The sequence below is a fragment of the Pelodiscus sinensis genome, chromosome 9 (assembly GCF_052426305.1).
Source record: "Pelodiscus sinensis isolate ZL-2025 chromosome 9, ASM5242630v1, whole genome shotgun sequence".
Classification (NCBI taxonomy): Eukaryota; Metazoa; Chordata; order Testudines; family Trionychidae; genus Pelodiscus; species Pelodiscus sinensis.
In genome coordinates this window covers 34,395,629-34,411,227 of record NC_143060.1, presented here as the reverse complement: position 1 = coordinate 34,411,227, position 15,599 = coordinate 34,395,629, and the positions used below count along the sequence as shown (strand labels likewise).

The 15,599-nt window shown below is 43.1% G+C and overlaps 1 protein-coding gene across 6 annotated transcripts in view; it reads left to right on the top strand.

The window, feature by feature from the left end:
* The window catches only part of KYAT3 (kynurenine aminotransferase 3), a 53,813-nt gene that overhangs the window by 26,725 nt on the left and 11,489 nt on the right, over positions 1-15,599 (top strand). For 3 of the 6 annotated variants that reach the window (XM_089780501.1, XM_089780502.1, XM_089780500.1), the window contains exons 7-13: positions 81-201; positions 7,782-7,858; positions 10,455-10,544; positions 11,273-11,459; positions 12,736-12,809; positions 13,353-13,439; positions 14,724-15,594. In XM_089780501.1, coding sequence (XP_089636627.1) covers positions 81-201; positions 7,782-7,858; positions 10,455-10,544; positions 11,273-11,459; positions 12,736-12,809; positions 13,353-13,439; positions 14,724-14,945 — 858 coding nt within the window. In that variant the 3' untranslated portion in view covers positions 14,946-15,594. Of the gene's footprint in view, positions 1-80; positions 202-7,781; positions 7,859-10,454; positions 10,545-11,272; positions 11,460-12,735; positions 12,810-13,352; positions 13,440-14,723; positions 15,595-15,599 lie in introns of those variants that run through there. The other 3 variants (XM_075936439.2, XM_075936438.2, XM_089780499.1) reach the window with 2 other exon arrangements.

Here is a 15,599-nt window from a genome sequence, read left to right as displayed (position 1 = left end):
CATAATAGTTGTAATTCCAGAGTGTATCTTAAGTATGCTGATTAATGCATTGACCCTTTTTGTGTGTGTGTGTCTTCTAGGTATTTACCAAAGAAGAACTCCAAGTAATAGCTGATCTCTGTATTAAACATGACACACTGTGCATCAGTGATGAGGTGTATGAATGGCTGGTATACAAAGGAAATAAACACATTAAAATAGGTATTGATTTTTGTCTAGCCATTGCAGACAGTTGTGGAAGGATATCATAAATGTGCATCTCAGAGAAAGTGATGCTGTCAAGTAGTTCAAATGTTAATTTTAGTTTAGTTTAAAATAATGAAACTGAGGAGGAAATCCTTTATTTTTGTAAATCTTTATTTATAGGATTAAAGACGAAATTTTCTAAAGCAGCAAAGTGATTTACGTGCACAAATCCCATTAAAAAGTAGGTGAGCCTAGTGCTTCTAAACCACTTAAGTCAGTGGGATTTCAAACTCAATTTACTTTTGGGCCAGTGCCAGTGTTCAAATCCTCCTACCAGACCAGTGGTCACTCCTCTCTGGCAGAACTCAGGAGGCAAGTGTGGGGGGGGTCTCTGCGCATTCCTCCACCCACATGTTTCCTGGCCCCGCCTGCCAGCTCACACACTTCTCTCCCCCACACCCTGCGTGTCAGCCCCAGCCGCCACCACCGGCAGCAAAGCAGGGCTAGAGCAGCTTTCAGCTGCTAGCTCCGTGCTGCTGCCGGCACATCCATGTGGCCTGGGGGAGGTGTGTGCAGAGTGGTGAAGTAGAGTGACCAGACTGGCCTGGGAGACGGCAAGAGAATGGAGCAGAGGCTGCTGTGTTGCTTTGCTTTCCTACAGATCCTGCTGCTGAGGTAAGTGTGGGAAGGCTGGCCCCTGTTGCTGCTACCAGGCACCCAGTAATCCCCAAGGCCATATGCCTCAGGGGAGAGGGCTTGAGGGAAGGGGTGCAATGGGGAGAGAAGGGGGAGCAGGGCTAGAGGTGAGGTAGGGGCAGAGCAGGGGCTGGGCTCGGAGGAAGGATACCGACACCCTGTCTCCTCCCTGGGCCACAGGGACTGACATGACAACAGAAGTGTATGGGGTGGATTGTGGAATTGCTTGGGCCATATGTGGCCCATTTGCCATGAGTTTCAGACTGTTGACTTAGCTCCTATTGAAAATCCCACCCTAATTCAATTCTTTGTTCCCAAGAATAATATAATAATCACTGTTTGTGTATCCACCTCTCAGTGGCATGCTTTGTTGCAGTACCAGTTAAGGGAAGGGAATGGGAGCTTACCAATCAATCCTTTTTGTGGAACTCTGCTGCGATAGCCAGTGAGACAAGTGCATAATAAGGAAACCACATTATTGTTTGCCCCATAATAAATAGAAACAAAATCTGGCAAAGGTAATGGAAAATATTAGTAGAAGATCTATTTCCTAAACTCTTCTTCCAAGTAGAAGGTATGAAAAATAATGGGAATTTCAAACAGTGAAATCTCTCTGAGGCCCTTTGGAGATGAATTTCAGTTCTCTCAGGCAGAGTTGCTGTGTGGACAAACTAAGCTATTACAAATCAGACAACTAAACATTTAATGCTACCTGGGTCCCTGCAACAGTTTCCTTTCCTGGGGCCTCATCCAGCTCTCATTGAAGTCAATGGAAACAGTTCAATTGACTTCACTAGGACTGGATTTTACTATAAACACATCCACTGTATGCTGTCAATAATCCTAATCCAGATTCTGCAAATACTTTTATGTGTGTTTAATATTGTGTTCATGAGTTGTCCTACTGAAGTCTATGGGATTGCACAAGTGCTTAGATTAATCACACGTGTTAGTATTTGGAGGGTTGTGGCCTTAGTTTGAATCTTAGTTAGTGGCTTATGTGAGAAGTCTGAAATTTCTTGCCTTGCTAATTTATTCCTAAGGGTTATTCTCAGTTATACAGAGGTTTTGGTTCTGGAAGTAGCTACTTCCATGAACACCTAGCTGAAAGCTGTAGAGTTATGCAGTCCCGTGTTATCACAACACCACCTAGCCAAGCAGCCCTACTGAAATTAAACTGTTAACCCCTGGCTGTCAGAAGAACTGTCTTGTGTTCTTGGCTCTGATGTGATCTCGTGTGTGACCTTCAACAAACCATTTTGTTTCTCCATGCCTCAGTTTCCCCATAGTTTAAAATGGCATTTGTATATCCTACTTCTTAAAGGGCTTTGGGATTTACAGACGAGAGCTACTAATTTTTATTAATGATACATTTGATATAATTAACTAGGAATAAGCAAATATTGTTTTTTTCTACATTGACTTTGGAATACTGGTAATTAAGATTAGTTTAGTGTAACTTGAATTAAAGTATTGCGTTCTGCTTGCTGAGGATACAACCTTTTTGCATACTCCTTTCCCGCTGATGTCAATGGAGTTTGCAGGCCACAGGTTTGAGTTTTGCTTTCTAATGCTACTAAAAAAACTATTTTGGAGACAAGTTGCAGGGTCTAGTAATAATGCCATCCAGGAGGCAGGTGAACAAAAAGGATTTTTATTGCCTGACATGAAATGTACACTTCCAGTGTGATAATGACTCAAAATTAAAGCTTAGAGTGTTAATCAACTGGGTTTAGCTGCATACTCTCTAACAGATGCCATGAAATGATCTTACAATTTATTGTTAAAAACCTACAAACCATAAAACTTTCAGGGTGACTTCAGCGTCTTAGTTTTTATAGCTGAACATAAAAATAATACAAGAAAAATATCCAGTTTCACTATTTAGAAACTGCAATGTTTTTAAATTAAGCTTTACATATTTAGTCAAATGCAGTGACACTTATATGAAAGATACAACATGGATATTACAGAGTCTGGTGATGGTTCTTATAATCTAATAGGATAGCTAGTTGTATATCATAAAATTAACATAGTCTTTATTCTGTCACCCTAGCAGTCTTCTCTAATATAGAACACTGCATCATGCCCCAACCCTTATCTGACTTTTGTACAAGCACAAATCTCTTATGAGTAATGATTAGAGCTGTAGTGGCAGATTTAGAGATCTCATATCATAACTGAGGATTCTGCTGGCATTTCAACAGAGAGCCAGCTCAGATAAGGTATTTTATATGCGTTACTTTACAGATAATTCCCAGCACTTGATTGGTGTTGAAATTATATTAAACCGTGATGAGTTTGAATATAATGGCATTACCATAGGGCATGGGAAAAATGCTCTCCATACCGTTTAATCTTGTGTATTAATTTACTGCTTATGAAAGTGACATCCTGCCCTGTCCTCTCTACCTTCTCCCTGCTATTATTATTGTACAGTCCTGTTATCTATCCCCAAGCTTGAATTCCTGAGACTAGGTGGCAAAACAGTCTCAGATCTGGTCTACATTTAAAAGTTACACATCAAAATAACTATGGTGCTCAGGACTTCATTGCAGCTCTTTCATTTACCTCTCACCACTAGAGAGTTCGATTATCTACTGAAATGGATAAGCCCCTTCTGTCACTGTAGGAAGTGTTTCCACTAAGTGGCATGCTCATAGCTGTGGCTCTGTAGCACCCGTATTATAGACTTAGTCTAAGTAAAAGGCACGTGGGTTTGAAATTCACTCATCCTTACAGTGTGTTATAGCCCAATTGTCAGCCTTTAGGACAGGAGTGTCAACCTTTTCAAACCAAAGAGCCAAACTACATCAAAATTCAGAATACAGTAAAACTCCATTAGTCCGGCATCCAATGCTCCGGGACTCCTGATGGTCCGGCATCATCAGGAACCCGGAAGTGCTCAGGCAGCCGGACAGGCTTCCCCCATTCAGCTGCTGCTGAAACTGACCAGCAGCTGAATCGGGGAAGCCGGGAGCAGAGCAGCTGGAGTGCTGCCGGGTTGGTCTCGTAGCGCTGCCTCTCGGGGCTGCGGGACCAACCCGGCAGTACCCCAGCTGTTCTTGGGGACACCTGGGGCAGAGCAGCTGGAGTGCTGCCGGATTGGTCCCGCAGCGCCAAAGGACAGCGCTGCGGACCAACCCGGCAGGACCCCACCTGCTCTGCCCCAGGGGTCCCCGATTCAGCCGCTGCTGAAACAGCTCAGCGGCTGATTCCAGGAAGCCCGGGGCAGAGCAGCTCTGCCCCGGGCTTCCTGGAATCAGCCGTTGATCTGTTTCAGCAGCGGCTGAATCGGGGACCTCTGGGGCAGAGCAGCTGGGACCAACCCGGCAGCACTCCAGCTGCTCTGCCCCAGGCGTCCCCAAGAGCAGCTGGAGTGCTGCTGGGTTGGTGCTGTAGCGCCGCCACTCGGCGCTGCGGGACCAACCCGGCAGCACCCCAGCTGCTGTATTGCAGGCATCCCCGATTCAGCTGCTGTTAAGTGGTTAGCCAGTTAACCATTCACATTCCTAGAAAACGGGGTCATATTTGCTAATCATATATATAGTAGCCCAGTGTCTGTGAGTCTGTAACGCCGAAATGCTGGCTGTTCCCTCTGGGGGGCGCTGTTGCCTGAAATGCTGGCTGTTCCCTCTGGGAGGCCCATGCTGCATGGGGAGTGTGGGGCCTAAATGGCCGCTTGCGCCGCTTGCTCCCCAGCGGCAGCCAGGCTGAGCGGCGCAAAAATCAGCCGAGCGCTACGGCGGGAGTCGAAGCAGGGCCAGGCGGTGACATGCGGCGTGACAGCAGCTCCAGGCCCCGCCCCCTGGCCGTGAACGTCACCACTCTGCCTCCCTTCACCTCCCGCCGTGGTGCTTGGCTGACTTCTATGTCGCTCAGCCAGGCTGCCACGTGGGAGCAAGTGGCATAAGCAACCGTTTGGGCTCCGTGGTCCCCTGAGTGAGAGGCAGGAGGGGGAGAAGACGAGAAGGAGAGAGACAGAGAGATAGGCAGGAGGAAGAGGAGAGCTGAGAGAGAGGGGGAGATAGTAGGGGAGAGAGAGAGAGACGGAGCGAGAGACCAGAGACTCAGGAGAGAAGACAAACATGGAGGAGAGACCTGAAAATCCCGTTTTATGATGGTCTAATTGGCTAGTTGTTTTATATTTACATTTGAAAATGGACCCCAAAATGACAGTGCTTGGCATTGGCTTGAATCAGTTCTAGTACAGGGAGGTACTGTGAAAATTTGCTGATGGAATTTTGCCATTACATCTATGACATCTGGCTTATGGGCCCCCCTAGAGAAAACTAACAGTTATGCTGGATATGCTCCTTAGTATGACAATATGGTAGAATGGGATGCAACACAACTTCAAAAAAACACTAGTCCTTGTGTCCTCATCTAATCTTATATACAACAATTTAGGGAAACAAATTTGAGTTTATCCTATATTAAGTGATCCATGGATTGTGTGAGTCAGGAAGGACATTCAATTTAAGCAGTCTGTGAAAAAGCCTGCAGCTACAAAAAAAGTATTTTGTTTTACCAGAATTAAAACAGCCTTAATTTGGTTTAGCATAATTCACTAAATATTAAACCAACTGAAGCTCACCTTAATGCTGAATGGAATTTCCACACAAGAATTTAATGTGATTTTCCAAATTCACTTTAAATTCCCAGATTAAATTAGTTAATTAACTTTCCTGGGTGTTCCCCCAAGTATTAGATAACACGAATTAAGAACATACCTTTTTTCCCAGTAAAGAGGCACCATGAAAGGTATTATCACTCATTCCTCTCAATACAGTAGTAATTCTGAGGCCTGGCAATGACTGGGTAAATGTCAGCATTTGGTACATCTATGGTGGAATAAAAGCCCCGTGGCATATTCATGGCTGACCCGAGTCAGCTGACTTAGGCTCAGGCTGCAGGACTAAAAATTGCTGTGATGATGTTAGGGCTTGGGCTGGAGCCCAAATATCTACCCAGCAATTTTTCAGCCCTGAAGCCTGAGCTTGAGTCAGCTGACACAGACCATCTGAGGTTTTTAATCCCAGTGTAGACATATCCATTGTTAACTAATTCATTGATGATCATTCTAACAGACTTGTCCAGCTAACAATTGCAGTATAGCTGGGTACCACAGAAATCAGAAATGGAAAAGAGCTGTCAAGGTCCATGGCATAAACCAGAAGCCTAAGAACCACCTGAAAGTATTGGGAAAAGAGCAAAGAATTCCTAGGTTCAGCTACATAGCAGCTGGGAGGTGTAAATATGGTAAATCTGCCAGTTCTGATCAAGTTAGTATGCTAAAAATAGCACAAGCTATCAAGCTATCTGTGCAAGCACAATCATGTCTGAGATCCTGGATATGTACAAGGTGGCAGCTCTGCCCAGCTACCTGCAAATAGTTATATTGTGTATGCTAGGCAGTCTGAACAGATCTGGAAGTTTCAACCAATAATAGATAGGCAAGGAAGGCTTATTCTATAATTTGGGTAAGATTTTACGATGATGACTTCTGCCAGCATGGTTATGTCTGTCAGGGATAACCTCTTTGCACATTCCTGACAGGCAAAACTATGTTGGCAAGTCAAGAGTGTGAAGAGTTGTGATGCCTGACGGATACAGCTGTGCATGCAGGAGCTCCTGGTTTTGATGCAGTTACACCAGCATACCTGTGTTTTTGCCCATGCACCTTTTTTTTTCCCAGGGAGTAGTTTTGCTGTATCGGTACAAAGCACAGCTTTTCTAGTATCTCTGCATCCACTCTAGGGGCACTTTACTGGTACGATACAGCAGTTGTCCTTTACCAGGAAAGTGCTCCTAATGCAGGCATAGCCCAACTTTGCAAAACTCAGTGTAGAATCCACTTTCTGAAAGTCTGAAGCCACATTTGAACTTTCCACAGATGATGAAATATTTTTAGGTACTTTAATATTAAGTTTTGGTGGGGAGATAGCACCAACCTCGGTAATCAAAAAGGTGTGACATTTAATTTTTTTAAATTAAATCTTAAATTCTAGAGATATTAAAAGGTGCTATAAACACTTTGGCTGGCGACTGGAAGTCTCAAACTCTGCATTACTTAGTTACAGCTATAAGCCTCAGTAATAGTTGTAACAGTTCAGCTATTCCGATGTATTTATAAACTATAGCGAAGACTGGCAGATACTATGGATTTTGAGATACATTGTAATCAATCCCAGGATGATTATTTGGATTTTGTTGTTACCCAGTGACAGCTGAGAAACTACTTCATTGCCTTTTCTTTCACCCACTCTCACTCAGTTCAAAATGAATTCTCAAGCGATAGATATTTTTCGAGTTGCTGAGTTAGCTTTAGTAGATGTTTTGGGGTGTGGATGGCTCAGTCACCACAACTGACACCATTTAACATTCCTAATGGCAGCACCAGCAGAGTGAACAAGGATTGAATGACAGATCCTGTAAACCTCATTTTTTGAGGAATACAGGATCTGTCGAAAAATGGTTTATTTTCGACAGATCCACATCTAGACTGCCAATTTTTTCAAAAAAGCTCAGTTTAAAAAAAAAGTGGCGGCCACGTTTATACTAATGAAGTGCGGGATATTTAAATACCTGCTTATTAGCAATTTTGATGTGCCTAATCTACATCTCTCTGTTGACAGAGGGTTGCAGTCTAGACGTAGCCCCAGTGTGTCTTGCCCCATTCTTGAACTTTCTTTTTTTGTTGATTCTTGCCAAACTTTTATTCCAAAATACATTTCTCCATTTTTAAATTTAATTTTAGATTTTTTCTCCTTGCTTTTTTTGTTTGTTATAATAATATATTAAAATACCACCCCTTTTAGCTAGGAACAATACAGGTTTTGTGACTATATGGAACATGTATGTTCACTGGCAATCATGTCGCTTCATTTTTTGTACAGCTACTTTGCCAGGCATGTGGGAAAGAACAATAACTATAGGAAGTGCTGGAAAGACTTATAGTGTTACTGGCTGGAAGGTAAGAACAACAAGAGTTAGAAATCTGTTACATGAGTAATACTATGCATTTATCTGACCCAAAACTGTCTCTTTTTGCATTCTGTCATTTGAAAGCTTAGTGTGCATCCACTTACATAAAATTGCAGACAATATTCATTTGGAAATGGTACCTACCTTTCATAAGTGCATCATTAGAGAGTGCATATTAATTTTAAAAATAAATGTTTGTGAAAGGGGAATGGAAGGAAAGGGAGAATTTAAAACATTAATTACGAAACACAATTTGGTTTGGAGAAAATGTTAAGACTATCAAAGGATACATAAAGAGCAGCATTCCTCAGGCTACATCTCAACTGCTTTCTTTTGCCGAAAGAAGGTATGCAAGTACAGAGCTAATTTGCATATCTTCTTTTGATTGTGTTATCGGAAGAGATTTTGTTGAAAAAGAAAGCAGTTTAGACACGGTTCCTTCGAAAAAAACATATTTTTTGAAAGAACACTGCACACCTCATTTTTTTTAGGAAGAAGGGTTCTTTTGAAAAAGTGGTTTTTTTCGAAAGAGCTGCATCTAAACTGCTTTCTTTTTTGACAAAACCTCTTCCGATAACGTGATCAGAAGAAGATATGCAAATTAGCTCCAAATTTGCATATCTTCTTTCAGCAGAAAAAAGCAGTCTAGACGTAGCCTCAAAGTGGGTCATGGTTCCTTAGCTACAGTGCCTCACAGGGCCCATTGGCTCCAGTTTGCCATTTCCAGCCATGAGGAGCAGTGGGAAACAGCATGGCCCAGGCTGATACTTCCTGTGGCTCTCCTTGGCTAGAAACAGCGAACCACAGCAGTGAGGCTCTGTAGCTATGGACCCTTTAGGTAGACAAAGTGGCGAGCAGCTTTCCCAAAGCACATGGCCCACTTTGAGAAACACTGATATACAGCATTGATTAAACCTATTTCCTGTTTTATGATGCGGTGTAAATGATGGCATTTAAACATTTAAAAATGGTATTGCTTCCACCAATAAGTCTGAAATACCATAGCTTGAGTGCAACTATTTAGCCTGCAATATTGCACTGATAATACATTATTGGAGATGCTAGCTTGAGGTCCTTTAAACATGTGACCAATAATAATATTTTATTTGGCTCTGGTAAAGTAATGGCAATACTTCATACTGATTACTAAAACAAATACAAAAATATTAAAACATGTGGCAGCCAGATTTTCAACTGCAGTTGCAACAAACACATAAGCAAAAATATCTATAATCTGAGCAGCACCGTTCTCTTCTGTCCTTTTCATCGGCTATCTCTAATCTGCACCACAGCACACTAGGATCTGTGTGGCATTTGGCCAAGTGTAGTTTTGATGTATTTTGGGGCAATTTCAGGCAACTAAACCACCCTTTGTGACAAGAAGTAGGTGCCTAGGAAACAAAAGATGGAAGTGTTTTTCTAAAAAAGCTGGAGTGGCTTTAATTATTACAATGTAACTCAGGCGTGGGCAGAATCCAGTCCACAGGCTGAATCCGGGTGGCCAAGCTGCTGGATCTGGCCAGCGGGCGTAACGTGAACCTCAGCCAGGCTCTCTTCCTGCTCTGCCCCCACCTGCTGCTCAGAGAAGCTGGCTGCATTGGCCAAGTACATCAGTGAGCTCTGTGAACCCCCGTAGTGGGGGAGAGGATGGAGAATAGAAGAGGCTTTTCACGCTGCTCTCACCCCCAGCACAATCTCGCAGAACAGAAAGTGCGAAGTACACCTTCCTCCTCCCCCCAGCTCTTGGTGTTCAGAGCAACACATGGCCCAACTGGTTGCTCTGAGCGGCCTGCAGGGGTGGGGCAAGCAGGGAGCCTAGCTGAATAACCTGTTGGTCAGGACTGCTGGCTGAGAGCTGCCCAGGTAAGCGCCTCCTGGCCAGAGCCTGCCTCTGGCACCCCAGTCCCTCTCTTTCCTCAACCTTCAGTCCCCCCCCCCCGTGCCCCACATAACCCAAACCCTCTGAACCCTGCTTCTGCTCCCCAGACCTGGTACCCCCTCCTCCTCTCTTCCAAGTCACAGCCTCCTCCCAGACCCAGCACTCTCCTACACCTCTAGACCTGCACCTCCTCCTGCACCCAGTCTTCTGCGTCAGGTCACAACCCCGTCCTTCACCCGATCTCTCTCCCAGATCCCACATCCTTCAGGATCCCGGTCCCTTACCCCAAGCTCCTTTCTTCACCCAGCTTCCATCCTATGCCCCGCACCTCCTTCATTAATATCATGGAAGAGTGCAGGCCTTGACCACTTACCAAATTCTTAAAGTGCCCCCCCATCAACAATTGTTGCCCACCTATGGTGTGATCATTCAGTTGTTTTCTAATAGGATGTGTTGCATTAGTTCTGTGCTACACAACAGCATCCTTTGACAGGCAGATTTCATGGAAATGGTAATTAGTGTAAATAAGTCCTATGTCCAGCATGTCTAAACCTGCCATTTAGCAAGACTTATGCACTTTTAAGGTCAACAGAAATGTACTAGTGCTTCTTTCCATTGTGAATACCTCCAGTTCTTTCAACTTTTAATTGTTTATGATGATACTTAATTGCAATATGTTTAAGATATGTTTTTCCCTCTTCCTTAGCTTGGATGGTCCATTGGTCCACAGCATCTGATAAAACATTTGCAAGTTGTTCAGCAGAATACGCTGTATACATGTCCAACTCCGCTACAGGTAGATACAGATGGGAAAGGAAAAAGAATACATTTGTATGGTGTCTTGGATAAAGGAGTTGGCGCCTTTAGGCACTACTACAATACAATTAATACAAATTAGAATGAATTTTGAGATGTGTAAGTATTTTACAGCAGTTTCTTGGGGATAAGCATGCTGGTAGAGAGAGCAAATCTGAGAGTTGCTAATGAGGCAATTTAAAAAATACACCAGAACCTTGCAAATTCTTATCGTATTAATCTCCAGCAGTGACCATTGTTGCACAAAGCATGTCAGTCTCACTCCTTTGTTAGCAAAAATGCAGTTGCAAAGATGCTGCAGCATCTCTCATATTTCTGAGAATTATTTTTACCAAATGGTCTGCAGTTATTTACTGGTGTTCTGTCATGTGTTAGCATCAGTAATTAAAACTCAACTATTCTTCAGATTAGATAGTAAACTTCTTGTGGCACGGATGCAGGATGGAGGCCTGATCCTGATTGAGAATTTTGGGTGTTACAACATTGGAAATCAGAAATAATAGTAACTCGTCAAAATAAATGCACGGATTACCTTTTGTGATGCAGTGGTTTGGGTATTTGTGGACTCAGTAAGGCACCAGTCCTGCAAAGGGGTCTGTGTGAGAAGGCCCATACACCATGCAAAGTCTCAGTGACGTCTCCCAGGAACTCTTTGTAGGTGCAAGGATCCACTCGCAGGAAATCTTTACATGCTGATTATGCTTGCAGGAGGCTTTGGCACAAGCTCTTTGTATTGACTTTAAACGCATGGATGATCCAGACTGCTACTTTTACTCACTGTCTCGAGAGTTGGAAAGCAAACGTAATCGGATGGCTCAACTACTCCAAGGAGTTGGATTAAAACCGGTCATTCCAGATGGAGGATACTTCATGATTGTTGATGTTTCTGCACTTAGTGAGTGAAGGCTTATTTTATTTATGATTGTTGATGTTTCTGCACTTAGTGAGTGAAGGTTTATTCTGCACTTAGTGAGTGAAGGAGTGGGATCATACATTATATTTAAGATTAAACTGTAATTTCCATGTTAACTTCCTCCCCTTTTTCAGTTTCTCGTAACATTTTCAAACAAACTCCATTTGAGCTAAAATTTTCTGCGTAAGAACTTGGCTCAGTGGTGATTATTTTTGTAAGTTTTGGTAAAGACCATTCATCCATTTTTGAGTGGTGTGATTTCTAATTACTGCCTTTGTATTATGTTTTCATAATAAGTAAGTCTGATGGCAGTTGCAAAGAAGAGGTGAAATTAGGGGTGGGAAACTAGATTTCTATTTTAGGAAGATATATGATTTACAAAAGGTTGAGAACTACTGATCGTGTCTTAAAATCTTGGGCCCACACACACAGACTTTCCTTTTAATTTTTTTTCTTTAATCAAAAGTCACTCAAAACACTGGAGGCACTATAAAGCACTTCAGTTTAATCTACATTTAAAAGAACTTTCTGATTTCACCAAAGTTTACAAATCCTTCCAAAAGTTCAGGATACCACAATATCAGAGGAAGACCTTTCCTAGAGGAATGCATTCCAGGGTATGTGTACATTTAAAATGCTACAGATGTGCAATTGCAGCTGTAGTGCTTCAATGTAGACACTACCTACACTGATGGGAGGGGTTCTGCCATTGCCATAGGTAACTGACCTCTTTGTGTTGAAGAATTGACTGCCTGTAATACCAGTTTGCACTTGCATTAATGAATTAGGCCTCACAGTAGTAGGTAAAAATCTCAATTCTACAAATGCGGAAATGAGCATTGAGAAGTGAAGTGTTTTGCATAATCATACAAGATTATGCCAAACCAGGATTAGAGACTGAATGGAGCACAAGATTTGGTTCAGATCTTCCTAGTGTTTTTGTAATGACACTTGTATGAACTGTAATAGAGTATTGTGAGTTAAGTGTCCTCCCACCACAATGTTGGGATGTTTGAGTTAAACAACTAACCATTTAACTGATAAGCAGATGTTTATTAGTTAACAATGTTGGTTACACTTAGCGAAGCCACCTATCGGGGAGCCAGGCCACAGGGACTAGTAGCCCTGCTCCCAGGGAGACTCATGTAACCTCTGAGATTTTCAGTGGTTACTCAGTTACCTTAATACATGATTTTTAACATCACTTCTGGGAGGTCCTATAGTATTATACTCCATTTTATATTCATTTTTATTTTAGATGTGGATCTCTCTGATATGGAGGCGAATCAACATTATGATTATAAATTTGTGAAATGGATGATAAAATCTAAGGTAAGATGTCTCTTTTAGCCAGTCATCAGATATATATTAAAAATCAGGAATATTTTTATACCTAAAACAAAAATACAGCTGTGCCTATGAAAGGATACAGCTCAAGATGTTTACATTTTAAAGCATTGCCTAGAGGTTTAGCGATGTATATAATCTTAACTGTAGGAATTCAGAGGCTAAAATCCTATTGAAAATGTAGCTTTTAGTCTTAGCACAAAACAATAAAGACAAGTTCTAATAACTGCTTTTTATTTCCAAACTTATATGTTAGCAGTAGGAACGATTCTACTAGTGATTGAGTTTAGGTCAGACTTACCTAGCATATGCTAAACGTTAACTTAAGCTTCCTAGTCTAGATAAACCCATTGATTTCACTGGTGCAGGATTAGCTCCTTATATATGACATGTGAATTCTGAAAATTGAGCCAGTTCAATTATAGAGAAAGAAGAGAAGGCTCCAAAATCTTGGCTGTACAATTTATCAAACCTAAAATTGACTTTATCTCTGTGTAAGAGGCAAATCTTTACTTTTCATCATTTCAGAAACTGTCAGCAATTCCTCTTACAGCATTCTGTGGCCCAGAGACCAAAAAGCAGTTTGAAAAATATATACGTTTTTGCTTCATCAAAGTAAGTATGTGTCCTGCTCTAGAAAACTGTTCTGACAGCCATGTTGCTTATTACTAAAATATTTCTGTTAGTTTAATCCAGTGGTTCTTAAACTTTTTGGCCCGTGGCCCATCCCAGTCAATATAAATCTTTGCACAACCACCGAGCAACCAGTCATGATAATAAAATAGGTGGAGGAGAGAGTGAGGGTGCAAGGTCTGGGTGGGAGGGAGGGTGCAGGAGGAGGCTGGGTTGGGGGGGCAGGCTGGTTGGAAAGGAGGATGCAGGAGGAGGATGAAGGGTGTTGTGGGAGGGTGTGTGAGTGAAGGCAATGGGGTGCGGAGTCTGGGCAGGAGGGTGATAAGGGGCTCTTCCCTGGCTCTGCTTCCCCAAGCACTGCCCCCTGCTGGGATTCCATTGGCTGGGATTCCAGGTGAGCGGGGAGAGTCTCCACGTGAGCTGTTTCCTGCACTGCTGTTCCCCCAGCTGGGATGAGGGATTAGTGGTGTGCAGAGTTGCTTCCTCCCTCTGCAAGCTGGATCTGGCCCACAAGGCTGAGGGCTCCCTCCCCCTGCAGCTAGGAGCCAGTGCTAGTGCTCTAACATTGTAGGTGGGGGGGGGGGGCTGCTCCCAACTGCGGGGGTGGGGGAGGGTGAGTCCTGAGCCTACAGCCCACCTGCAAGATGGTCACAGACCACGAGTGGTCCTTGCAGCACATTTTGAGAACCACTGGTTTAATCTAAGGCTGTGTCTACACAGCAGCATTATTTTGGAATAACTAACGTTATTCCAAAATAACGAAGTCCATGTCTGCACTACAAGCAGTTATTCTGACATAACATCGAGCTGGAGGACTTCTTACTTCTTACCCCAGCTCCTGTAACCCTCATTGTACGAGGAGTAAGGGAAGTCGGAGGAAGAGTGCTCTTTCTTGGACTTCCTGCTGTGTAGACTGCACCAAAAGCCAAAATAAGCTATTTCGACTTAAGGTACACAGTTGACATAGCTCAAGTTGCATAGCTTATTTCAGCCTTAGCTCTGCTGCGTAGATGTGCCCTAAAAGAGGAGTTGTTCTTCGAGTGATGTCCCTGTGGGTGCTCCACTGTTGGTGTCAGACTCATCCTGGCACTGCAGATAGATCGGAGATTTTCTAGAAGTATCTAGTTGGGCTGTGCATGCGATCCAATATATGAAGCGATCATGGAAGCAGTAGATGAGGTTTGGAAAACACCAGCCTCAGCCTCCTCTCCCCCTCTCTCCCTGACCAGCAAGAGAGCTGACAGAAAATATTTCATCCCCTTGAAGGGCATGGACTTTTTATTTCTTCACCAACAACCAAACTCGCTATTAGTGGATGCTACACAACACAGGTCCAAGACCCTGCAGTACAAGTCCATCACCCATGGTAAGGACCATAAGCAGTTGGACTTATTTGGTAGGAAAATGTATTCATCCTTGATGCTGCAGCTCTTAATAGTCAATTACATGGCACTACTGGCTGTGACTTTGATAACTATGCCACATTGACAGAACTAATGCAACATTTCCTGGACGAGAAAAGACCTATCCTAAAATCTATAGTACAGGAAAGCTACACCCCATCTCGCACAGCATTGCAGTTGGCACCTGACTCTGCTGATACAGTCACAAAAGCAATGGTGACATCCATAGTGATGAGATGGTTATCATACTTACAAGCAGCTGGTATTTTGAAATATCTTCAAATCAACGTTAAGGACCTCCCATTCGATAAGGACAAACTCTTTGTTGCAAAGATGGACGAGATCCTTCATTCCAACAAAGACATGTGCACTACTTTATACACCTCCATACTGTAGGAGTTATTACGCTCCCTACTAGAGACAGAGAGATTTTTCTTATGCCAGGCAACAGCAAAGACCTTTGACCAAAATCGCAATAGGGCAAGGAACCAATGCCAGTGGGCTCCTAAAACCCTCATGTCGACTCAGCAGTCCTCCAAGCACCAGGTTTGAGGTTTTGGTTGAGGGCCTACATGACCTGCACTCCACCAGTACCTTGCGAACAATCAATATTTCGCCATTGTTTGCGTCCTTTTTCCACCAGTGGGCAGCAATTACCACAGACAGTTGGGTCCTAGAGATCATCAAATGCGGATACTCCATTCCCCTTACCTCTGTTCCGCCAAACTTCCCACCCTTC